Here is a 25,173-nt window from a genome sequence, read left to right as displayed (position 1 = left end):
GCAGTGATGTTTGGGGTAAAACTAAAAAATTGAAAACTGTGTTGTGAGTGTGAAGTGCTTTGTTTTTCCTTTTTGTTTATTCTAGGATATTATGACAGGTAGTATTTAACTAAATTCCTGGGAGTGGATGGTCTGTCCTAACCATAAGTAAACTTTGTATTCATGAATTTTGAATTCTGAGGTGTCTTATGGTATAGAAAACGGGCCATATCTTAAGACTGGTACACTATAAGTTTCCTTAAAATTCCTATAATAAGTTTACAAACTAATATTTTGAATAAAATAAAACGCATGATAAATTCCAGTTCTTCATCCCCTTGACAGGGGTGGCCTGAGTCACATGTATACCTGTTCTCCCACTCCACTTGGCATTACCAGCCATGCCTCCGACCCTGTGATAGTGGTAAGAGGCCAGGAATGTTGCTAAAGGTTAAAGCCACTGTAGCAAGGCTGGTCAATACCCTCCAAGTTCTGCTCTCCCCAGTTTTCCCCTTGATAAATTACGCATAAAAAGTCTTGAGGCAATGGCCAAATGACCTCCGAGAACTTTGGGAAAAAAAAATAAAATTCCAACTTGAACTATGCTTGGACCACAGCCAAATCCATCAATCCCTTTACTTATCTACAAGATTACAACTGCTTTAAATGGTAAGTTCCTATCAGCAAGGAACAGGGTAGTAGAGGAAGTAAATACTCCGGTCAAGCATTCTGATGAGAAGGTTGTCAAAATAAAGCAAATGTAAAACATTTTTAACTAACAATGTCCTTAAGTACAAAATAAGAATAATTTTATATTGCAAATATATGCAGTAAAAAATGAAGACACACTTATAAACCAGTTTTAGTGGAAACACTAAAGAATTAGCCTTATTATATGGAAGGGTCATGATATATCTCATAATGCTTTTATTTAAACCAAGACTATGGAAGAACATTTTAAATAAATGAAATCATAAAACTATCTTAAAATAATAAAAGCAACAGTAATTCTTGAGGGCCCTCTATGTACATGGACTCTGGGCTAGAATTCTAGCATTTCAAATGACAGTCACAAAAACCCTTCAGTTTGGGAGGGGACATTATTCCCATTTTAAGACAAAAGATCAGGAAGGTAATGTCACATTCTACAGTTATGCAGGTACAAGGTTTCAAAGTCAGCATTCAAACTTAGATTTGTCTGTATTCTTTCCATGGTATCTGGCACTAGGTACTTGAGTGGAGCAACATTAGCTGAAACCTATTACAAATACATAGACATTAGGGGAGATAATAAAAGAGCTATAAAAAGATGTATAAAGATTTATTTCCAGTTTCACTATGAAGTATACAAATAAAGTATATTTATTATGGACTTGTGTTCCCTTTGTGCTTTGCATGTTCTGCTATCTTGATGTTATTACTCCATGCTACAGCTGTTCGGTCTCCATGAGGACTTTTTAAAATCTTGCAGGAAAACTTTGGTGTCTGTGTTTCCACTTATACTTAGGTATATTTTTTTTCGTTATTAAAGCAATTATTAAATAGTGTGATTTTTGTGTGTTTGTTGCTTTTGCCTGTCTCTACTCAACTGAGGACAGACACACGATGTTTTTATCTTTTATCCTTACTGCCTACTTTATGTAATTGTAGGCACACATTCGAGGATTTATTAAACACGTGTTGAAAGAAGAAAATGAAGGAAATCATGTCTGCTTCGTATAGCAGACTATATACTACTTAGGGAAAGTTCTAGCTTATTTTTGAATACCCAATTCAAAGGGGAAGGACTCAGAGAAAGTGTAACAGATGCTTCCTCACTGATTGCAAAATGAAGGCTTTAAAAAACACAGAGGAAAGTGCTAAAGGATAGAAAGGGGTGCAAAGGAGGAGTCCATTGATACATGGGGAGAAGAGGGGATGTAAATCAGGAGAGAGAATATAGAGTCACTTGGGTGCTTTCCTACTCTGAATGCCACGCCAATAAGAGGTAGAATTTCAAAGGGCTCATGTTACTATGTGTGCTTTGACCTCATGCAATTTTTGTGGCATGGTTCTGATTTAAAACAAATAATAAAAGTATAATCAAACCAAGTAAAAATGAACAAAACAAACGAGACTAAATTGAGAAAACCTGTCACTTTTGGACAAAAGTAATTTCTTAAAAACTACACATTATTTTCTTAAAAAAATTCACAGCAACAGTGGTGAACTTTGTCCTTCATTCTGAAACCATTTTTATGCTGCATGAAGCAGAAGACTCAGAGTATTCTTTAAGGGGGAGAAGAGGGAGAATGACCCACACTAAGGAAGAGAGATGGTGGAGAAGAAAAAAAAGAACCGAGGTTATTTAATACAATCCTAACTGAATTTGTATTTTTCACAAGTAAATTACAAATGCCTTAGAAAATGATTTGCTAATGGGCAGCATTGTAAAAAGCGTAAAAGTTTTGCATGTGAATAGGGCACCAGCTGAAAGACTCCACACCTTTTTTGGTGGTAGAAAAAAAGAAAACAGGAATGTGAAAAATAATATATGTATGACTACAAAATTGATTATACACATGGGATTTTGTGGCTATTCTAACTTTAGGCTTAGACCCCCAAATCTAGTAATTGAGTCGAATTGTGCTATTTTTCCCTAAAATTTACCTATAATTAGGATAAGCTACCACTCACTGCCTCAGAGTTAGTTCCTTTTATCACATCCAACATACATAGTGATAGAGAGTAACAAATTTCCCTAATGGATTATTGAGAGCTAAGCAGAGACATTTAAAGGGGAAGCATATAACCACAGGAAATAAGACTGGAAAGAAACTGTTCACTTAAATCCTCTGTATGGCATAACTGACATCAGGTTAATTCAATCCTGATATCATTCCAGGCTAGATAGATGAGCCTAAGAACCTCAGGCTCTTTCAAGACACAGCCTGCTACAGCTTTCCTAGGTTTCAATCTCCCACAGCCTTTCTTCTGTAGTCAGCAACTCCAACCCCCTAGTAGAGAGACTTAACTACCTGCTTATAACTTAATCAAAGGGCCAGTATCAGTTTGCCTTTGGAAGATGCTTCTATTGCTCCAAGTTCCTGCCAACAGCTAGTTAGCCTTCTCTGCTTCCCTGCTGTCAGCTCTTGCTTCCTCTCAGGCCACTGGTGCCAAATAAATGAGAAAAAAGTTCCAGAGCAGCATGATGGCTTGCGGGGAAACACTGTGAACTTCTTCCCCGAGTAAGAAGAAAAGTTCTCAGTATTTGCACTGACTTGCTTCAGGTGTCTCCCTTTGCTCTGGCTAACCCTGATTTTGAATTTTAAAAATAGAAGGACGTTATGAATTAGCCTATCAACTGTCTTTGAAGGCAATTAAAAAAGAGAGGGTTCAAAACCACACAAACAATTTTAAGGTCTTAAAAGTTAAATTATCATACACAAATGTCCCAGAGAGATTTGATACAATGTAAACTACCGCCACCTCCACTCTCCATATAAACCAGAAAATTTTCCATTGGTTTAAATCATTCTCTGCACTTCCATAAAAGTTAAAATTCTAAATGAGAGAAACAGTTTGGTAAAGAGAAGAACACAGAAACAAAGCAATAAATTTGATCAGCTTTGTATTTATATCCAAGAATTTCATTAAACCATTCCATTTAGAGATACTTATTGTCTCTGGTTGAGGACATTTCTGTGCCTTTGAGCCTTATCTCCCAATACACAGATCTTGCTTCAATCAAAAAGATGACCCAAGTAATATGATCATGGCCAGTGTTTCCTGCCTGTACATCTTCTTTCTAGTCAGTCCTTGACTTGTAACGCTTGTTTTTGCCTCTAGAAATCCTGTCTATTCTTTAACAACCAGGTTAAATGTCATCTCCTATGTTAGAAATACATCTCTCCTTCAGTCTGAGAAACAGTTTGTATTTTTTTCTAAACTGCTTTTAAGAAAAGACACATTTTTCTAACTTCCCTTTTTGGCTCAGGGTCTAAGTTTTGTCCAGTGACATACAAGCAGAATTGTTATGAGAAGATTGTTTTAAGAGAGCTGATATATATGGGAGATATTCACTTTTTGTTCTTTCCTCTTCCTGCTTCCTTGGAGGAAAGGGTGTCTTGGCAATTTGATTGGACCATACAGGAAGGGCAGCATTTTGGTTTTTGCCTTTCATTCTGTACAGTGAAATGTTTGTACATACAGGTATACAATTGGGTGAATTTAACATAACTGTACCAAAAAGCCTAAGGGTGTAACAGATATCTAAGTGAACCTCCATTCTTCAAGTTATAAAGTATTTGTATAGTGCAGAGAGAAACAATATAAAATATGCTATTTCCAAAGAACATATTAAAGTATGAAACAAATATATTGTATTAAATTTTAAACAACATAAAGAAAGCTATTTAGAAATAAATGCTACAGTTTGCCTAAAAGGTAAAGAAATATCCAAGAGACTCTATACTAAAAAGAAGATTAAAATAAACATCCAGAATTATGGCACAATAATATCTAGATCCTTCATGAACTGTCAAAGTTTTCCCCAAACTTCTTGGAGCTGAACAAAGAATCATTTAATGAAAAAAAAAAAAAAAAGAATCATTAAATGTGTCAGGTATTTGGGGGGGAAAAAGAAGCTTTTAACATTCCAAGTGACAGATGTCAAGACTCATGAATATTTAAATATTCATAAGTTAGAAGACATTCTAAACAACCATGTAGGAATATATACATATTTGCTTTAATGCTATTCCTGGGATCCATTAAAAAAAGTTTATAGGAATAGTGGGAGCACAGAGTGATAACACATTAAAAAGGTAAAATCTACTAACTGACGTACAGAACTACAAATTCTGGGATGCCTGAGTGGCTCAGCGGTTGACTGTCTGCCTTTGGCTCAGGGCATGATCTCGGGGTCCCGGGATCAAGTCCTACATCAGGCTTCCTGCATGGAGCCTGCTTCTCCCTCTGCCTATGTCTCTGCCTCTCTCTGTGTGTCTCTCATGAATAAAGAAATAAAAATCTTTATAAAAAAAAAGTCACTTAAAAAAAGCTACAAATTCTATTGCTTGGATTTAGGCTTTCAAACACTTTTCAGACTATAAATTAGGCCATCCAATAAATTAAAAAATTCTCTTTAGAAAATAGACAAAATTATGTGTCATTACAGTATGGGAAGCAGGAGATATGGGTACAAAAGTTATGAATTTTAGGACTCAATTTCTCACTTATGATACCTTGTAACTTTCTCTTACTTGTAATATAGTTAGAACTTACAAATATAATATAGTTTATCACACATTTAGTACATGTTAGACATTACTGAAAACTCTTACCGTCATTAAATATTTTAATTCTTTACAAGTGTTCAATAAAATAGTTACCATTATAATCCCTATTCTCGAGATTATGAATGAGATACAGAAAGATCAAGTAATGGGCCAAAGATGAAACAATGAGGAAGTAAAGTAACCAGGATCAGAATCTAGGCAGACTGTCTCCAAACCTCAACTCTTAACCATAATATTACACTGCCTCAAATTGACATTATAAAAAGGATACTGACTTCACAGGTGTCACTGTGTGAAATCATGTATGTGAAAATGCCTGAAAACTTTAAAAGTCTAAACAAATGCAATATACATAGAAAATCATGTGGGAATATAGAAAAAAGGACATGGATAATAAGGATGCTGTGACTTAGCTACTGGCTGAATGTTAAGAATAAGGAAAAGAAAGGAACAACTGAAATGGGTCTTAGAGTTCAAACACCGGTTACTGGAAAAAGATAATGATACTAATAGTAATAATAATTTTAAAAAGGCATTGTAATTTGTAGGGGGGATGATTTCAGTTTGGGTTCAGTAATTTTGAGGAGCCACAAGATACCATGTAGAGATCTCAGGCACATAGTTTCAAAATTTATATTTGTTGTTCAGAGCAAAAGTTTTGTTGGATTTTCAGATGTTGATTTGAGAATGATCTATTTAAAGGGATATCCAAAGTCTAAAAGTAGATGAGCTTTCTGAGAAATAAGGAATAGGGCTGACATAATAGAGGCCTGGGATGACAAGGGAGCAAATGAGAACATGGCAGGAGAAACAAGATGAAATGAAGTGTTGGAGACAGGGAGGCACTGTTGGTAGAACAGAGAAGGCAGGGAAGGAAAACACAAGGAAAGTCAACCAAACCAGGTAAAGAAGGGAGTTCAGGGACTGGGTGCAAAGACCTGCAAGCCAATGATGACCTTGGAAACCAGATTTCCCCCCTTTGTAGAGAAGATAGCAGGATACCTGCAATGGTCTGAGTGTTGAATATGAGAAAGCAGAGTTAGCGTACGTAACTACATAATGGAGTCTGGCAAAATAGAGGGAAAACAGATAAAAGATTAGCTTCACATGTTAGTAACCTATTTCTCAATTTGCAAAATGTGCATTTTAAAGTAATGTTTTTAAAGTTTCTAATATTTTCTCAGATTCATTTCTTAATTATTTTATTATAATTATTAAGATAATTAAATGTGTATCAAAATCATGGTAAAAAAAAAACACATCCAGTCCAATGCCTACTGTTGACATTGCATGTTTAGCCATATCATAAATGGAAATATTTACTGTTTCATTTAGCTACAATTTAAAGACAAAACTACTTAGGTGTTGCTAATGTGTATCACCAATTTGCAGAGGAAATGCTGCTTAGTATAAAATATCTTGTGTTAAGGTCAGAAAAGAGCAAATTGCTGCTAATTATTAAAATGCAAAAAGATTTTTTCTACCAGTAAGTCATAATAATTATACTTGCCTTTCATACTTAATCTTTCCAAGACAAAACAAGGTATCACTTATGAAAATATTCTTGACTCATAAGAAAACAAGCATTTTATGTACCAAGTTTACATAGATAGAAAATGATATTGGGGGATCCCTGGGTGGCACAGCGGCTTGGTGCCTGCCTTTGGCCCAGGGCACGATCCTGGAGACCCGGGATCGAATCCCACGTCGGGCTCCCGGTGCATGGAGCCTGCTTCTCCCTCTGCCTGTGTCTCTGCCTCTCTCTCTCTCTCTCTCTCTCTCTCTCTCTCTCTCTCTCTCTGTGACTATCATAAATAAATAAAAATTAAAAAAAAAAGAAAATGATATTGGGAACAAAACTGTTTATACAGAAAATGATATTGGGAACAAAACTGTTTATACAAGTGGATTTCAATATTAAATGCTAATGTGTACAATGATTACAGTATTTTCATCTCTAAGAAAGTAAATAATTTTTACAATATGCATATAATAATATAGAGATATTAGAACTGCTTCCAATTAAACATGTGACCTTAAAGTCAACTGATTCAATATGAATGGATATCTTTTTCTTTTACTAAAAAAAAAAATGATGGGTGTCTACAGGAAGGAAAATTAGAATTTAAAAATTTCCTTTCCTTATCTTAAGATTGATGGCCTTTGATGTTATATTTGCTCAGGCAACTCTTGCCCTCCTTCAGTCAGTGACAGCAGATGCTGGTAAGGGAAGGAGAAAAAAGCCAAGAAGAATACAAGAATTAAGTTGAAAGTAAACTGGCAGCCTCAGAAAGACCTGCCCACCCCTTCCCACCTCCCACACTTTCAAAAACATTTAAAACCTAAACTTGTTCATTTATAGTTAGTTGAGAAATATTTTCCAAGGGAATAAGATCTCATCAATACTTACTGGGAAAAATATGAGGCCAAAGCCTTTGTTTTATTTTACACAATAGAACATCTAGTTGCATGGGAATGGCTGAGCCAGGACTAAAATCTTACCTGTCTATCCTAAACATAGAAGCTACACATCAAACTGGAAAATTGAAATGATTATCTCTGAGATGCTATTTTAAGAAACAGAACCTGATGGGCACTACTTGAGGAGAAGCCCCAGAAGTGACAATGAAGAAGTGTTCAGTGTTTCCCAACCTTTCTGCCACTGTTTCCCTTCCCCTCCCAACTCCACACACACTGAGGAGCCTTTTCAGACATTTTGTTCCTAATAGCTTCCACCCCATGAAATTTAAATAATACAGATGTACTGCAGAGGTGTTTATATGCTGTGATGCTCTGAAGGACAAAAACTGTCAAAATATATAAGATTATCATTAATTATGTTTTTCCCTCCCTTAATAATGGATTTTTACCCCCTTCAGTGATATCACCCCTGCTGAGAATGCATGTAAAGGCATGTTTATGAAACTAGGAAGCTAGACATCTTCCTGGAAATGGGTACACATATTCTCTATGTATAGAAGGTACATGCTGTCTGCCTCAGGTAGTCAAGAAATTGTTTGATTATGCATCTTCAAAGAATATATAAAGGGATCCTACCTCATCCATGTGATCACTGCCCCTGGATTTTAGCCCCACCAAGCTCTCTTGAAGAGTTGTTGTAAAGGTCTGGATCCAAAAATACTGAGATTGACTAACAAATATCATAGTAGTAGCTTTCCAATTTTGTAGGTAAAAAAAAATATGTTCAACTATTTTTATTTATTCTGTTAATATTTATTTGGTCTCATTTATAAGAGAATCCGTATACACACAGAATTTAAGTCTCCTACTTAAAAGACAGACAGATTATTATTAGTTTGCATAGCTTTCAGAAGACTCTGGCTTTAAGAAATAAAATGTCTTTCAAAAAGTCAATAAATGGATTTTTAAAACTATACCAGGGTTATAAATGTTTATTTGCTCAACATGTAATAATTAAGTTCCCATATCATACTACTATTTTAAAGTCTAAAGTTAGGGATAAAATAAGCTGATCTGGGATGCCTGCTCAGGGTGTGATCCTGGGGTCCGGGATGGAGTCCCACATCAGGCTCCCTGTGAGGAGCCTGCTTCTCCCTCTGCCTGTGTCTCTGTGTCTCTCTGTGTATCTCTCATGAATAAATAAATAAATTCTTTAAAAAAAATTAAGCTGATCCTTAAAAAAATATTTTTAAGTGCACAGCATTTTCACATTATAATAAAGAAAAAGGAAAGAAAAGACAATATAAGATGTGGGGTGAATTTTTAACCACATAATTTAATATTTTTTATTAAACTGTATATAATTTATTGTAATGATAATCCAAGATATCTAGATGTTCTGTTTGTGGAAAGGTGTGATTAAGGTTGACTAGTGTGGTGGGAAGGCAAGATCATGACAATAAGTCAGTATAAACACCTCACAATAAATTTACTTACCCACGCTATCAGTTTGTTACTAAGTGTAACATGAAACTTTAACTCATGACCCATACATAACCAAGCATGACGTATATATGGTTAAGGTATCAAAAAGGTGTGGATTATCTAGATTTTCAGACTTTTATTTTTCTCATCTCATTTCTTCAACACAAAATGGTCATCTCAGCACGTGTCAAATGATAGTGGTTTTGTGTGTGCTGATGAGGTTCAAACACCTATTATTTGTTTTTATTAAAGGTAAAGTCAAGAGTCTATTAGACAATGGTGTGCAAGCAAAGTTGTAAAGTTTGTTTCTGGGTTATTTCTCCCAAGCTATAAAATTCCTCTATAAAATTGAATGTTGGCTTATATTTTCAAGAATAATCACATAAGCTTTTTAGTTAATTGTCAACAGATTTCTTAAATATAGTTTTAAAGGGAAGATAATTATTGTAGGCGTTTCTACAATATAATTAGAAGCTATATTTCTGCTTTAAAGCTATATCACTCTTTTTCATTTGTAATTTATGCTTCTACAGGTACAACCTACTTTAAACAAATGTATGAAAATGTTTTCAGGAAAGATAAATCAGGTGATAACTCTTGAATATATCACATAATTCTTTAAAATATCATTTTCATTTATACATCAAATTATTTGTTATACAACCTCAATATTAAAGAAAAAATTTCCAAATGATAGTTACTGTATAATATGAGTTATACCTATACTACTTTATACTTTCAAAATTACTTAACTAGCTGGATCATTTCTGAGTTATGAAATAAAATGCATATATTGATTCAAACTTGCTCAAAGAAACATGTCTCTTACATAATCCACATTGGACAAAAAAACTCCAAACAAACCAATATTCAGCATTCAAGTGTTCGGTTACATAAGATATATATATATATATATATATATATATATATATATATATATATAGTAAAAATAACTTGCCTAAATAATATAATGTTATTTTTATCTTGTATTACATAATTTAGGCAGAGTTAACCACTATATATCGCTTTCATTTTGGTTCATAATCAGATGGATCTTAGTATCTGTGTGACCCTAAAAAATGGTGACTTTATTTTCCTCATAATCTTAAGAAAAATCTTACTTAAAAAAATAAATGATTTTGAACCCATGCACAGGGAATATATTCAATTTATGGAGTTATGTGAACAGTGTGGAAAGAATTTAGACCTGCAATTTTAAACCAATTTTAAAGAATTTCAGTAGCAGAAAATCTTGCAGTGCTATATTTAGTTTGAGGTGACTACCCCTTCAAATCTATCTTTCACATTTTTAGTTGAGTAACATATCTAAACTGTGGCTCTGACTCTGTCAATCTCCTATAAAACCCTTCAATAGCTTTCTATAACGTGGCCTCTGGTTCCATCTATAGCCTTCTCTCTCATTATTCATGTTCTAAATTAATGGGTCCCTTATTCCGTTTCACCTTCTCAGCTTTGTGTAGGTACCACTCCAGTGAGGGATCAGGATAGAGGAGAAAGGGGTAGTCTGAACTCAAGCCACTGCAGTAAGCCTTCTCTGACAGCCCAAACCTACTCCTTTCCTGAGTATCAGTTCAGTGTCTTCTAGAATGTGCTCTGTGCAGATTGTGAAGATGACACATGTCTGTCTGCTTTGTCTCTTTCCTGGACATGGACCCTTTGAGTGAATGGCTAGGTCTTCTCTTGCTTACTCAGGTCCTTGGCTAGTGCCTGACCCAGCAGTAAGAATAAGCAAAGAGGACTAACAAGTGATTTGTAAGACTGGCTCAAACTTTGGCAATAAGTCACTTTCTCCTTTGATTCATGTTACAGATCACTACACAATACAAAATTTATTTTGCTGTTTTCCTCTTTGATTCATCTCTTCTTGGTGGATATCTCTAGTTAGAAATTTGCTAATACCACAGACAATCTTAGCACTCATTTCAGATAAAATAATAATGTTGGCTTATATGGGATGGTGTGTTTTGGAGGCAGATAGACCGAGGTTCAAATTCTGACTTCTGTATTAAAGATTTAGTCTTTCATTTTCCTCATGTGTAAAATGAAGGGAATCATTCTTACTTCTCAGGGCTGCAACTCAATTTAAATGAGATATCGATATCATAAGTAAAGCATTTAGCATACTGCCTTGCACAGGGTAAATATTACAGACGTAGCTATTTTAAGAACAGTACGCTCAAAGATACTAATTTGACAATAACATGACAAATTAAGACAGATCACACAAACAATCTGCATTCCCCAAATGCTCACCGAAAATATATTCCCAAAAGAGAAACTTAAGTTTCTTCAGTAAAAAAGTAAAAAAAAAAAATGATGTTTTCCAAGGAACTCAGAAATTATAAATTACTCTTCTCTACTATTAACTGAGATTATTGTGTATAGTTCATCTTTCTGCTTTGTTTTGGGAGTGAGCTGGGACAAGGTAAGACTCAGATAATGATTTAAAGTTTTAGAGGCAGAGGAATTTATTTTCTAAATTCTTGTCTCCTGTTGGCAAGTAGCTCAGGAGAAAGGTTGCCAGAGCAGATTATTTGTGTTTAGAGCACTCACAATCACATTTTAAAAGATGACAACCATATAGCTCACCAGCTCTGGCAATGTAGAATCAATCACATTTTGCATCCTATGGTCACAAGGATCTTTACAGCCTGCTTGAATAATACTGGAAGAATCAGCATGTACTCTTTTACCTAAAAATACTCCCTGATGAATTCTTTTTGGAAGGAAAATCTGTGGTTTTCTTGATAACCTTTAGAAACCTATGGAAACTTCTAAGAGACTGTGAGCCAAATAATGAAACTTAATACACAGTGAAACTAGAAAGGAGAGAATCAGTGAAGGTAGAAAATAATCCAAGAGCCCAACACCACAGAAGAAATACTAGGAAAGCATGAAGAAAATACACACTATGGGATGGGTTGGAGTGAGTGGGATACTATTCATTCACTGGCATCTCATTTAGGATGATTCCACCAATGAGATGAGCTTATCACTCAAATGGGTCTTTGGAATTAGATTGGGAGGAAGTTTAGTTGAAGATGTAAGACTGAATTAGGAGCTCAGGGCTGGGCAGCCTGGGTGGCTCAGCGGTTTAGCGCCACCTTCAGCCCAGGGCGTGATTCTGGAGTCCTGGGATCGAGTCCCACGTCGGGCTCCCTGCATGGAGCTTGCTTTTCCCTCTGCCTGTGTCCCTGCCTTTCTCTCTGTGTCTCTCATGAATAAATAAAAAAAATCTTTTTTTTTTTTTTAAAAAAAAAGGAATTCAGGGCTAGGTATAATGCCTGTTACATATTAATTTATTTTTACTCACATCTCCTAGCATAACATCCTATTTTTCCCTCCTTAGGAAGACAAGCTATTTGACAGAGGATCCTGGACCTAGCTGACTTTCTGGATTTAGGAGAAGCTTCTGTGAGACACTGAAGTTCATGAAGTGAGGCTCTGGAGTTCTTCCAAAATGTTTGGTAATAAATAAAGAAGGTTTGATAAAATTTCTGTATTTCTAAACATTTCCAAAAATTGCTAAAGTACTACAAATGCAACCGTTTATAACTCAGCAATGGAGCTGGTGAGGTTTACATACTATGGGTCTCCTTAATCCAGGGCTATGTAAAAGTGAGTCCAATCGATGATGTGTCTATGTTTATGCATATGTGTGCACATATATCTGCATATATTCAGTGTGCATGTGTGTGTGTGTGTGTTTGTGTGTGTGTTGGCCTAAGAGCAAAGAATTCAGATGTTAACTTTAGAAAAAATTGCACTCTCTTCATGTAGCTTATTCTAAAATCCAATCCCACTTTATCATTTTGTTAGATTAGGAAATATGCTCTGCAGCCTCCAGGTAGAAATTCCTATTTTTGATGACCTCATCTTGAAGAGACAGAACTGAAAAGAAAAAAAAAAACAAGTGCTTTCCTGTATATAGGGCTTTTATTTCTTTATGATGATATGATGATATACCTTCACTAGTAGAAAAATCAATGCCCTAGATGGTAGGTTTTGGTTTAAAATCTGTGACATATGAGGGATCATATAGAATAGGTTTTGCATGTCCTGCACAGAAAAAAAAATTATTTTACCAACAAGTCTTTATAATGAAGATGAGAAACTAATAGCAATAATTATTATCTCCACTTTTCTGGCAGGCTTTTACAGAAATAAACCAAAGAGAAAGTTCCTGCTTTTAGAGGCTTAGAGGCAGCAGACCAGATGCATGGACCTTGCTTAGATGAAAAGCTGTGGTGGGTCCCATCCCACTGCTCTCTTTCTTTGGAACTTCAGTAGGAGGTCATCCTGCTGAATAGCAGTTCAGGAGGAGCCATTAACACGCACACAGTGAGGGACAGAGACAACAACACACATCCCAAAAGAAGAAATGCAGGGACCATACAAGTATCCCACCCTGAGACCAAGGCTGAAAGAATTAAGGACAGAGAGTTAGGTTCAGTTGCTTCTTTTTTCCTCTCAACATTCAGATTTTTAGTAGACCCTTTTCCTATTGTAAAGGTGTGATATATTCAATTTGATCAATGTGAGCAGGCCAGAGAAAAAGGTAGATTAAGTTACATCAGAAACATTCCCTACTAGTTTAACACATGATTTCTCAAAAGTGACTCCGCTTCTAGGTTCTGATTGTCAGCAAAGATTTGAAGGTTCTTTTATGAAAAGTAACCTGGCAGAAAGAACACATCCAGTACTATGGAGGGCATTTAAGTCACATGGGGAGACGAAGAGGAGATTCCATCTGCTAACTTCCAGTGATTCTAGATCTATTTCTGTCCCGGTGTTTTTGTTTTTTATATTTCCCTCCATCGATGGAGTGGATCTCTATGTAGTAGGTCCACATATTAAAATCACTGGGTGAGATTTTTAAAAACTACTACTGCTAGAACCTCACATCAGGGATCCTGACTCAAATGGTTGGTGTGGGGCTCAGGCTTCAGTATTTAAAGCTCCCCAGGTAACTGTAGCAGCACTTCCTTAACTCTTAGCACAATGTCAAACTCACGGTAAGTTCTCATCTAATGCCAGCTGATACTGGTTATCAGTGTGCTGTGAATCAAACCAGAGCCATTACTTTTAAGTCCTATGCCATTTAAAATAGATGCTACTTGTGTCTCTTGAGCATTTTAACAGGGCTTCACGCCATTCACAACTGCTCATATTGAGAATTTTGCAGTTTTTCACAGCTCAGTTTTATAGACATTTACTAGTCCTGTTACATTCAGTAAACTTGCCTCAACAAGCTATGAGAAAATGCCAAAAATTAGCACTCCTACTGTTCAGAAGAGTGTATTTTGTCTTCCTATAACTGCTTCAATTCCAGCACTTAGCAGGAAGGCATTTAAATTTTTATTGTATTCCCATCTACTAGAAAAAAAGAAGGATTTACAAGTCTGACACTAAACAATCATAGATGGAAATGTGAAGTAAGATCACACATTTGACCCTGAAGCATAATGGAGCTATCATTGAATGCAGACGGACACTTAGGACAAAATCCATCCAACTTTCCCGGTGACTTCAGTGAGAATGTGACATACTCATTAAAGAATGTCCCCCAGAATTTCAAATGTCAAAATACAATATAATCATATTGAGAAAATCCTTCAAATTTAGTCATAGAAATTTCATTATACTGCTGAGAGAGAAAATTGCCAGTTTGTAATTATGCCTCTTTCTCCACAGGTATCATTCATTACAGAAACTAGAATAACATCACGGTAATGAGATTCCTAAACAAGAAAGTAGTAAAAACACATGTGCACATATCAGATGACCCACATTATGGACAAAATAGAGTTTGTTCTCTATTCTCATGATTTTAGTTTGTTCGTAAATAGAGCAAGTAGTTTAAGAAAAGCAGAAAATGCTGCTGATTTAAATTTTATCTATTGATAAAAATGTATTTGAGAAAGCTTCTCAATACCAACCAGGAAAACTCCAGAAGTAGCCCCAATCCTGCTTTGTTTACTTCTAGGAGATCCAAGTCTACCCTTCTGGTCATTGATTGACAGTTGGCACCCATGACACACCACCATCTGTCCCAGCTGGCCTCTTCCCCCTACGTCCTCCTCATGTGCCTTCTATGGTTTCTGTCCTAGAACCAGGGGACTTCCCTGTATCTTTTATGTCATCTTGGAATTCTCTTCACATCGTAGCCTTAAGAATCGCCTAAGAATCTTTTAAAAATTCCAAAGCCCAGGCTATGTCCAACACTAATTCAATCACAATTTCTAGTTTGTTTGTTTGTTTTTTAAACTCCACAGGTTATTTCAATGTACAATTTTAAGAACCAGTTGCTTACTGGTTCTAGATTATGTGAGTTTCTTTTCCTAATACCTTCAAAATGTGTCCTTCTTTTTGACAGATGCCTGACAAAATTCCTATTTTTGATTAAACATGCCTTCTAGAAAAAAGTCACACAATCAAAAGGCTGATGCAATTTACAGCCTTGATTCAATATTACCTTAGACGTCCTACTATGGTTCCCTAGTATTTTCATACCTGGAGTGTTTTATTTCATGCTTCTACTTTTTTTCCCCAAGCATCAGTTATTCCTTCCACTCCCAGATGATGACCTCACTTGAGAATATAAAGCTATCAAACCTGAACTTCTTCACTTTCATACAACTGCACTTATAACTACCCTATACCTGTATCCAGAAACTGAAATGGAAATGAGTTTAATTTGAATGAATGAATGAGCAAATGAATCAATAAGCCCCACTGATTCCAGATTATTTCTGACATTTCAGTTTAGGCATAAACATCTGATGTCATGGAGAATATGTGTTTTATGATTACAACATGAGTTTTCAGTTTTCTGGACTATTGTGCTATATTAGTGAAACATTACCAGTTTTGTTGATTTAACTCTGCTAGTTCAGTATTTTTTAAATGAGAAATCTGAATCATTTATGTTTTGAGAGTTATATGCAGCATTAATATTTCAAGTTGAATGAAGGTGTACTCATTTAGAAAATGTTCTTCTATAACACTATCCCCAAGAGGAAGAAGGAAAATGACAACCGAGAAAGCAAAGCTTCTGTTGCAGGAATAATTCTTACTTTAGTTCAAAGGCTTTCTGAACAAGTGGATTGTGAACATGACAGTACTGAAAGTGATGCATTCACTCTGCATTTGAATGTCTATCTATATGTGATAAAACTAAAGAAGATGAAGTCAAATCAGAGGGAAACGAAACAACTTTTTTTGAAACAAAACTGGCACTTCTAATAAAAGTTCTCAGTAAAAGGATTTGCATTCTCTACCCCCCAAAAAAGTTATTTAAAAGGATTTTCTTAAAGTTATTAGATATAACACTTGATTACCTGAGGATGAAGAAAATATCTGGAGTTAGTTGTTCGGTGTAACTTTCTCTGTACCACTGCCTACACTTAGGATGGGGTTACAAAGAGCTTTCTGAAAAGCCACAACATTTTCACAAAAGCCAACTTGAAACTCAGGGATGGGGACATTTTAATGCAGTTTCTTTTTTAAATTTACATTTAAAAAACTATTAAATGATATTGTCATTTTCAAAATTATGATGAATTTTTTTTTTCATTTTGTTTGGATACCTGATTCTTAAAATTTCATTCTGCTTTGTCTGCCAGTATTTTAAACCTGCCAGAGATGTGCTTAAGGCTTAGATTTTAATTTTTGCCCTAGTCGGTATTGTAAAATGTTTATATACATTTATATTTAAATTAGTGAAATGTTGTTTCTTCTTTTTCTAGAATTCTAAACAGTCTTTAATAAAAAACAGTATCAATGCCATTATTTTGGCATTATATGAAATTAATACTCTAATAGTCTTTCCTTATTTATTGGGGATATTCTCCAAAAACCCCTGAAATCACAGATAGTCTCAAACCCTATATATACTAAACATACTATTCTTATACATACATTCAAATCTATAATGAAGTTTAATTCATAAATTAGGTATAGTAACAGATTAACAAAAATAACAAATAATAAATAGAATAATTATAACAATATGCCATAATAAAACAATGTAAAAGTGCTCTCTCTCTCTCAATAAATCTCATTGTAGTGTATCTACTCTTTTTCTTGTGATGGTGTGAGATGATAAAATGTCTACACTACAGATGAAGTGAAGTGAATTGCTTAAGCAATGTGACATAACCTTAGGCTACTACTGATTCTCTAACCACAGGTCAGAAAGAGGATCATCTACATCTGGATCCAAGTTAACTGGGTGGTAAACTGAAACTGCAGAAAGCAGAACCTAAGGGGGACCATTGTTATCAGTACTTCTTCCCTAGTAGATATAGTACCCCACATGCTTGCCTGGCCACACCTCTTTATAGCAATTCCTGATGAGTCACATGATGAAGTCTGTGACTACTCGGTTTCAGGTGACTGCATTTGGAAATAGCATTACTTCCAGCATAACCAAGTAGTTACTAGAAATCTGATCAAAATATATCCCTATCCTCATTTTCTTCTCCTTTGAATGGCTTTAGGAGTTTATCTACATGCAATGAACATATATTAGTGAGATTATACTATGTGTACAGCAGATATTTTTTATGTTATATTTATTTTTAGCCATCTATTAAACATTTTTAAATAACCTGTGTTTACAAAGGGGAGCAAGACATAATCACATATTTAGTTATAAATACAGAAGAAGGTAAACCATAAAGCCATTCAGTCATCAACACCCGGTCTTTCTTACCGAAGGATTCATGATATGTTAAAGTGATGACAACCACATTTTTTCGTTCAACTTTCTAATCAACAAATGACCATTAAAATTTGTTTCCTTAGACCCCACTCTTTTCATTTATTTGAAGTTTAATATTTCCAAATGACTTCAATCTCACTCTGGTATGTTAGTTCTATTCCTATCTGACTTTCTGATTTCCTTGCCAGGCTTCCTTGTGCCTTTGTATTCTACATTTGTCTAACTGAAGCTGCTCATAAATTCCACCAATCTCCTAATCCAGTTTCCTACATATTTATATGACATTTTCTACTTATCCCTGTCACAGTATCCAGGGCATGTACTAGTAAAAAGATACTTGTCTGCTTACTTGTCTCTATTCCCTTTTGGATTTTGAGACCTGGAGGGCAAGAACTGTTTTTCACCTCAGAATATCTGCCACTTAGCGATACTTGGTACATAGTAGATACATATACATGTCTGAAGCATGAAGGAATTTTATAAATTGTGTTAGAACGCTTTCTAGAATGTGTTATGCATATGTTAGATTTATAGTTTAAATTGATATATATATCTCAAATTTTTAAAATTGCATTTGAGTCAATCTGCCTTCTTTCTCTGTTTCTGTGTATATAGAAATTCTCTGTACAGGTATGCCAGAAAAACTATTAAATTTTATCTAATGCCTACACAGATTAACACATGAATACCACATAGCAGATACATAATAAATGCTAACTGATCAAATATATATCCTAGAAATCATCTAGAAATGGAAACTAGCTGAGGTAACCCTCGGACTTCATTGGACATGAAAGCTAAGTAAGGTGTTTTGGCAGCAACATTCAGTAAATGTCACTATGAATTAAAAACAAAAGAAGTAATATTCACTCTTAGTGAGGTTCACTATAGAAATGGTTTAATTTACCACATATATCAACTTGGAAAGTGTCCTTTGATTTCTAACAAAGAATTATTACATTTACTCATGTTTCAAAAATGAAATGAATTAAGGGATTCCTGGGTGGCTCAGCGGTTTAGCGCCTGCCTTCGGCTCAGGGCATGATCCTGAGGTCCTGGGATCGAGTCCCACATTGGGCTCTCTGCATGGAGACTGCATCTCCCTCAAATCTGTGTCTGTGTCTCTGCCTCTCTCTCTCTCTCTTTCTGTCTCTCATGAATAAATAAATAAAATGTTTAAAAAAATGAAATGAATTAAACATTTTAAGAAACTTTTACATTAAACAATCGACCATTAGGCAAGATTCTAAAGAAATTCTATTAGATGGAATTGGAACATCAACACTCAGGATCTATTTATTTAATGGAATAATTAATAATATTAAAAATAGTTAATAGTAAATTTAATTTTAAATTTACCTTAATTTAAGTACAAGTTAACTATGAACTATGTGCTTGACAGTATTCTGAGTCTTGTAACCATATTAACTCATTTCACCCTCAGAATAGTCCTCTGTGGCAGGCAGTACTCCATTTTATCATTGGGCAAACAAAGGCCCAGGATGGCAATGTATCCTACCCAAGTCATGTAGCTAGAAGTCTTGGAGTCCCACTTCGTTTTCTTAACCACTCTGCTCTTTTTCCTGAAAAATCTTCATTAGTTAGACTTTGGTAGCTAATCTACATATTGATATAAGAATTTTTAAAAAAATTTTCTCAAATTGGACATAAGAAAAAGACAACCAACCAGCTGCTGTATTTTGTAGCTGTACAACATATCACGTGTCCCTTTACCCTTACAAATTGCAGTATTGGCAAAATGTGACTTGGGACGTTCACCTAGCACACCTTAGTAGTCCTCTAACTTTTCCCCAAGGCTTCTTTTGAACTAAGACATGATGTAAAGAAAAAAAAGCTATAAAGATTAAGTTAGAAGATGCATATGAAAGTGCTTTAGAAAGTATAGAATGGGGATCCCTGGGTGGCGCAGCGGTTTGGCGCCTGCCTTTGGCCCAGGGCGCGATCCTGGAGACCCGGGATCGAATCCCACATCGGGCTCCCGGTGCATGGAGCCTGCTTCTCCCTCTGCCTGTGTCTCTGCCTCTCTCTGTCTCTCTGTGTAACTATCATAAATAAAAAAAAAATAAAAAAAAATAAAAAAAAAAAGAAAGTATAGAATGCCACATCAATATAAATTTACTTTTATTCATATTTTTTATTTTAACTCTCGTATGATCAATGATATAAAAATAATGTAGCCATCACTGCTCGCCTCTCCATAATTTGATCTTTCAGATGACTACATGGGAGAAGAATAAGAAATATAAATGTATTTATTCACAGCCAATTAAAATAATCTAGGAAATAAAAAAATTCACAGCAAATATTCCTCTGCCTTAGCCAGAGTGAAATAATTTTTTTGAAACTCAAAATTAGGAATATATAAGACAAAAAACAAGCAAAACAAAACAAATCAGCCAAACTGGTATCATTCTGAGAAAATCAGTATTGATCTTAATGATTTGTTATGAAGAGAACACATATCTAAGTGCCTAATGAATTTATATAAACATGTTTTAATAAAAAAAAACTATAAAAATGTGTTTTCTTCCCTTAACTCATTCTTCCTCTACTAAAGAAAAATAAAAATAAAGTTCCAGAAAGCTAACAAGTTTAAAAATGCCTGAAACATGAATAAACAACCGGGTTGTTCCTCAGTCTTGAAAATTTCTTAAATTGATCTTTTAAATATTAATTTCTTATATGCCACTTGAAAAAAATTAGTCTGCTTATAACTACAACTGGTGATTGCAGCTAATGAACTACTGCTAAAAATATTACAAGGTAATATTTTATATATATATTTAACTATTTATTGCATATATATACATCTACCTGATAACCTTTTTTAGAAAAATGTGAAAACCTTGTGATGTGCTAGATACTGTGCCAGTTGCTACTAGTTCTTGGAGATATTATAGTAAATAAGATACAGATGATTCCTATTTTCATTGAGTTTTAAATATAGGAGTCATATATTTAATAGTTTTTCAAATATAATTTTGTTAAGTGCCATGAAAGGTAAGTATAGAGTAATATAATAATGTGTAACAGGGAAAACTAACATAGCCTGAAGCCTTAGGAAAAGCTTCCCCCAAGAAATGAGATTTGCAGATAAAAGGATTTGGTCAGGTATGGGAGGGAGTGTTTGAATGGAATGTTTCTAAGAAAGGAGAACTGAAAATGTATGGAGCTCAGAGTGGAAGGAGTTTGGTACATTCAATGAACTGAAAGAAGGCTTGCTTGGCTGGAGCAGAGTGATCTACAGGAGACCATTCATGTGAGACTTACAGGTCAGCTGGAGGACACTAGTCATTGAAGTCATTAAGCAGGACAGTGTCATGATCAGGAAATGGAGAAAAAAAAATATTTAAAGTCATGATAGCTCATAGGGAAATATTAAACTTCATAAAACATCAATAATCAGAAATTATAGAGCTATTTGAAGATTATTGATTTTAAAGTATAGAGAAATGCTAGGTTTAGATAAGATAATAAGCAGAAGGAATAAAAAAAAGATGTTATATTGGTGTTAAATATTAGGAGCCATTTGTTTTAAGGATAAAAGATAAAACTTCAGAGATCTCTTAGTCCTACATCAAAGAATAATCTCAAGATTATATATGACATCACATATATGCTCATTGAATAGACCTTATAGAAAGAGATGGTAGAAATAATGATGTTTATTTATTGCTATCTATCTATTGTTACTATGGGAAGAGTTTCCAAAACAGAACACATGCTCAGCCTGCCTTAGGTGGAATATATACAGTTAAGGTGATCATTAATATGCAATCCTTATCAAAATACCATGGACTTTTTTCAGAGAGTTAGAACAAATTATTTTAAGATTTGTGTGGAATCAGAAAAGACCCCGAATAGCCAGGGGAATTTTAAAAAAGAAAACCATAGCTGGGGGCATCACAATGCCAGATTTCAGGTTGTACTACAAAGCTGTGGTCATCAAGACAGTGTGGTACTGGCACAAAAACAGACACATAGATCAATGGAACAGAATGGAGAACCCAGAAGTGGACCCTCAACTTTATGGTCAACTAATATTCGATAAAGGAGGAAAGACGATCCACTGGAAGAAAGACAGTCTCTTCAATAAATGGTGCTGGGAAAACTGGACATCCACATGCAGAAGAATGAAACTAGACCACTCTCTTTCACCATACACAAAGATAAACTCAAAATAGATGAAAGATCTAAATGTGAGACAAGATTCCATCAAAATTCTAGAGGAGAACTCAGGCAACACCCTTTTTGAACTCGGCCACAGTAACTTCTTGCAAGATACATCCGAAGGCAAAAGAAACAAAAGCAAAAATGAACTATTGTGACTTTATCAAGATAAGAAGCTTTTGCACAGCAAAGGATACAGTCAACAAAACTAAAAGACAACCTACAGAATGGGAGAAGAGATTTGCAAATGACGTATCAGATAAAGGGCTAGTACCCAAGATCTATAAATAACTTATTAAACTCAACACCAAAGAAACAAACAATCCAATCATGAAATGGGCAAAAGACATGAAGAGAAATCTCACAGAGGAAGACATAGACATGGCCAACATGCACATGAGAAAATGTTCTGCATCACTTGCCATCAGGGAAATACAAATCAAAACCACAATGAGATACCACCTCACACCAGTGAGAATGGGGAAAATTAACAAGGCAGGAAACCACAAATGTTGGGGAGGATGCGGAGAAAAGGGAACCCTCTTACACTGTTGGTGGGAATGTGACCTGGTACAGCCACTCTGGAAAACTGTGTGGAGGTTCCTCAAAGAGTTAAAAATAGACCTGCCCTACGACCCAGCAATTGCACTGTTGGGGATTTACCCCAAAGATACAGATGCAATGAAACGCCGGGACACCTGTACCCTGATGTTTCTAGCAGCAATGTCCACAATAGCCAAACTGTGGAAGGAGCCTCGGTGTCCATCGAAAGATGAATGGATAAAGAAGATGTGGTTTTCCTAAGCTCAAATTAGCAATAACAGAGTCAGTCTGTCTATCTATCTATCTATCTATCTATCTATCTATCTATCTATCTATCTATCATCTATCTACAGAGACTTTTAAAAGTCCAATCTGAGGTTCTCTATACAAATTTCCAGATAGAAATGAATTAATTTAAAGCCCTAAGGCTTTTACTATAGAAAAATAAGTCAGCCTCCCATACACATTTCCCAGTCTTTCTATCTCTCTCTAGCCTAAAAACTGGTAAAATCTCCTAAAATTTAAATGCTCAAAAGATCATTGTAGACCAAATAGAACAGAAAATACTATTAGTTAACTGCTATATTTTATCATTCAAGAGCCTTTGGACAACAATGACCTTTGAAAATTCATAGTTTTATAAGTTTTATATATATATATATATATATATATATATATATCTCCTTTGATAATTTTCCTATTATATATATATATATCTCCTCTGCTTTATTTTTCACATTTATAATATAAATATACTAGTGTACAATTACCTCAAAGACCAATAATCTTAGCTTGACATGTTACAACATGACAATTATGTCTTTCTTATGTTTAATGCACAAATACTAAAATAATAAAACAACCTCTAGTGATTAGATTCAGAATAATAATTCTAAGTTTTAAAAATAGTTCACTCCACTGGTTGACAAAAACATTAAATAAAATGCCAGCTTATCAGACTGCTTTTTATCATATATTAGTATAACAGTGATCTTATAGTAATTTAATTTGTTCAGGTCATATATGACTGTGTATTAAAGAAACACGGCTGTAATTTTCTGTTTTCAAATCTGAACAGCCAATTCAATCTATTCTACATAATTTATGTCACATGTAATCTTAGTTAATGTTCTGAACATAGATGGGATATGTGTTCAACTCATACTTACCCATGAAATTGAGATAACCTTCTCCACCAAGAGTATGAGTAATGAGTCGAATCATTTTATGAAGTTGTATTCCACGATCAATAACTGGAGTAAATGGGGTCAGAACACTCATGTTGGTATACATTTCAGCATCCATCAACCAAAATGCCAGTGTCTTATCCCCAACAAGTGCCTAGGGAAATAGAAGTCACTGAGATAAGTACAAAGAATAGGTACTAAGCAGTTGTGATTTATATTAGAATAACATGTAATTAATCACGAGTTGGGAAAGAATGTAGGAGAGGTGTTTGAATTAGTATTAATTTCAGGTATTTTCCAATTGTTGCTTTCGACACAGAAAGTGAAGTGGTAAAATCAGGTGAGCTGGTCAGAGATCAACACCATCTATTTTCAAGATATATTTTTATTTTTAAAGAGCTTGGTGAAAACTCAGGATAAGAGCCACCTGAATATTAGACCTGAGCTGATGTTTCAAGTTTTCTCAAATTGGAATAAATATTTATTATAACGTTGAGAATACTATATAAATTTTAAAATAGTTTGTGTTACTATGATTTTGTTTGTTTTGAAAGAATGGAAGACTTCTTAAAAATGATTTATATGCATATGTATTTATATTTATGTATGTTTATATATAAAACATAGGTACATAAATACAGTAAAATGGACCCTATTTACCCTTCAGCAGAGGGTTGACAGGTTTTTCTTAAAATGTAAAGTTTGCTTTCTCATTGAATTTGGCACCTAATTTAAAATTAGTTTATTTTATATGAAAATATAACAGTTGATAAATAGGATGGGTAATTCAGAAACATCTTGAGTAGCAGAAGAGAGCCTTAAAAATATTAATTATTAATGGTTAAGAAATGGCTAACTAATGCAAAGTATTTTTCATTGACAAAAAATAATATATAGTGAAACATATAAAAAAGATTAAACCATAATCTCCTTACTCTATTATAATAATTTTAATTTTTAGAAAATATTTTTACCTATAAACCTGTTATAATTTCTAAACAATTTTGATTAAAATGACTTTTCTTTAATATACTGTTAGAAGAATGTCTACTTATTCTGTGGGTTTTGTCCTTATTTTAAGGGCCAAGAAAGAATTGCCTCAGAATATGGTTCCGGGCATTAGAATTCTCAGATTTTGATTAGATGGTAATCGTCATCTGTATTACTTGAGTTCAAATTATTTTACTTTATCAAAGTAGACTCTTTGTTCTCTGATTTAGTGGTAAGTATTTTAAATCTAAACATATAAAGTGAATGTGTACAGTTATGGATTAAACTGTGCCTTCTTCAAATTCATGTTGAAGCCATAACCTCTGATATGACTACATTTAGAGAGAGCACC

At 34.5% G+C, this 25,173-nt stretch overlaps 1 protein-coding gene across 1 annotated transcript in view; it reads right to left on the bottom strand.

The window, feature by feature from the left end:
- Positions 1-25,173, bottom strand: part of GBE1 (1,4-alpha-glucan branching enzyme 1) — a 262,520-nt gene that overhangs the window by 46,361 nt on the left and 190,986 nt on the right. The window contains exon 13 of the mRNA XM_055314062.1: positions 23,814-23,985. Within this exon, the coding sequence (XP_055170037.1) occupies positions 23,814-23,985 (172 nt within the window). The remainder of the gene's footprint in view (positions 1-23,813; positions 23,986-25,173) is intronic.

Source organism: Nyctereutes procyonoides, unplaced genomic scaffold (genome assembly GCF_905146905.1).
Source record: "Nyctereutes procyonoides isolate TBG_1078 unplaced genomic scaffold, NYPRO_anot_genome, whole genome shotgun sequence".
NCBI lineage: Eukaryota > Metazoa > Chordata > Mammalia > Carnivora > Canidae > Nyctereutes > Nyctereutes procyonoides.
Note: the sequence above shows the minus strand (reverse complement) of the source record. Positions and strands in the feature narration are given on the sequence as shown.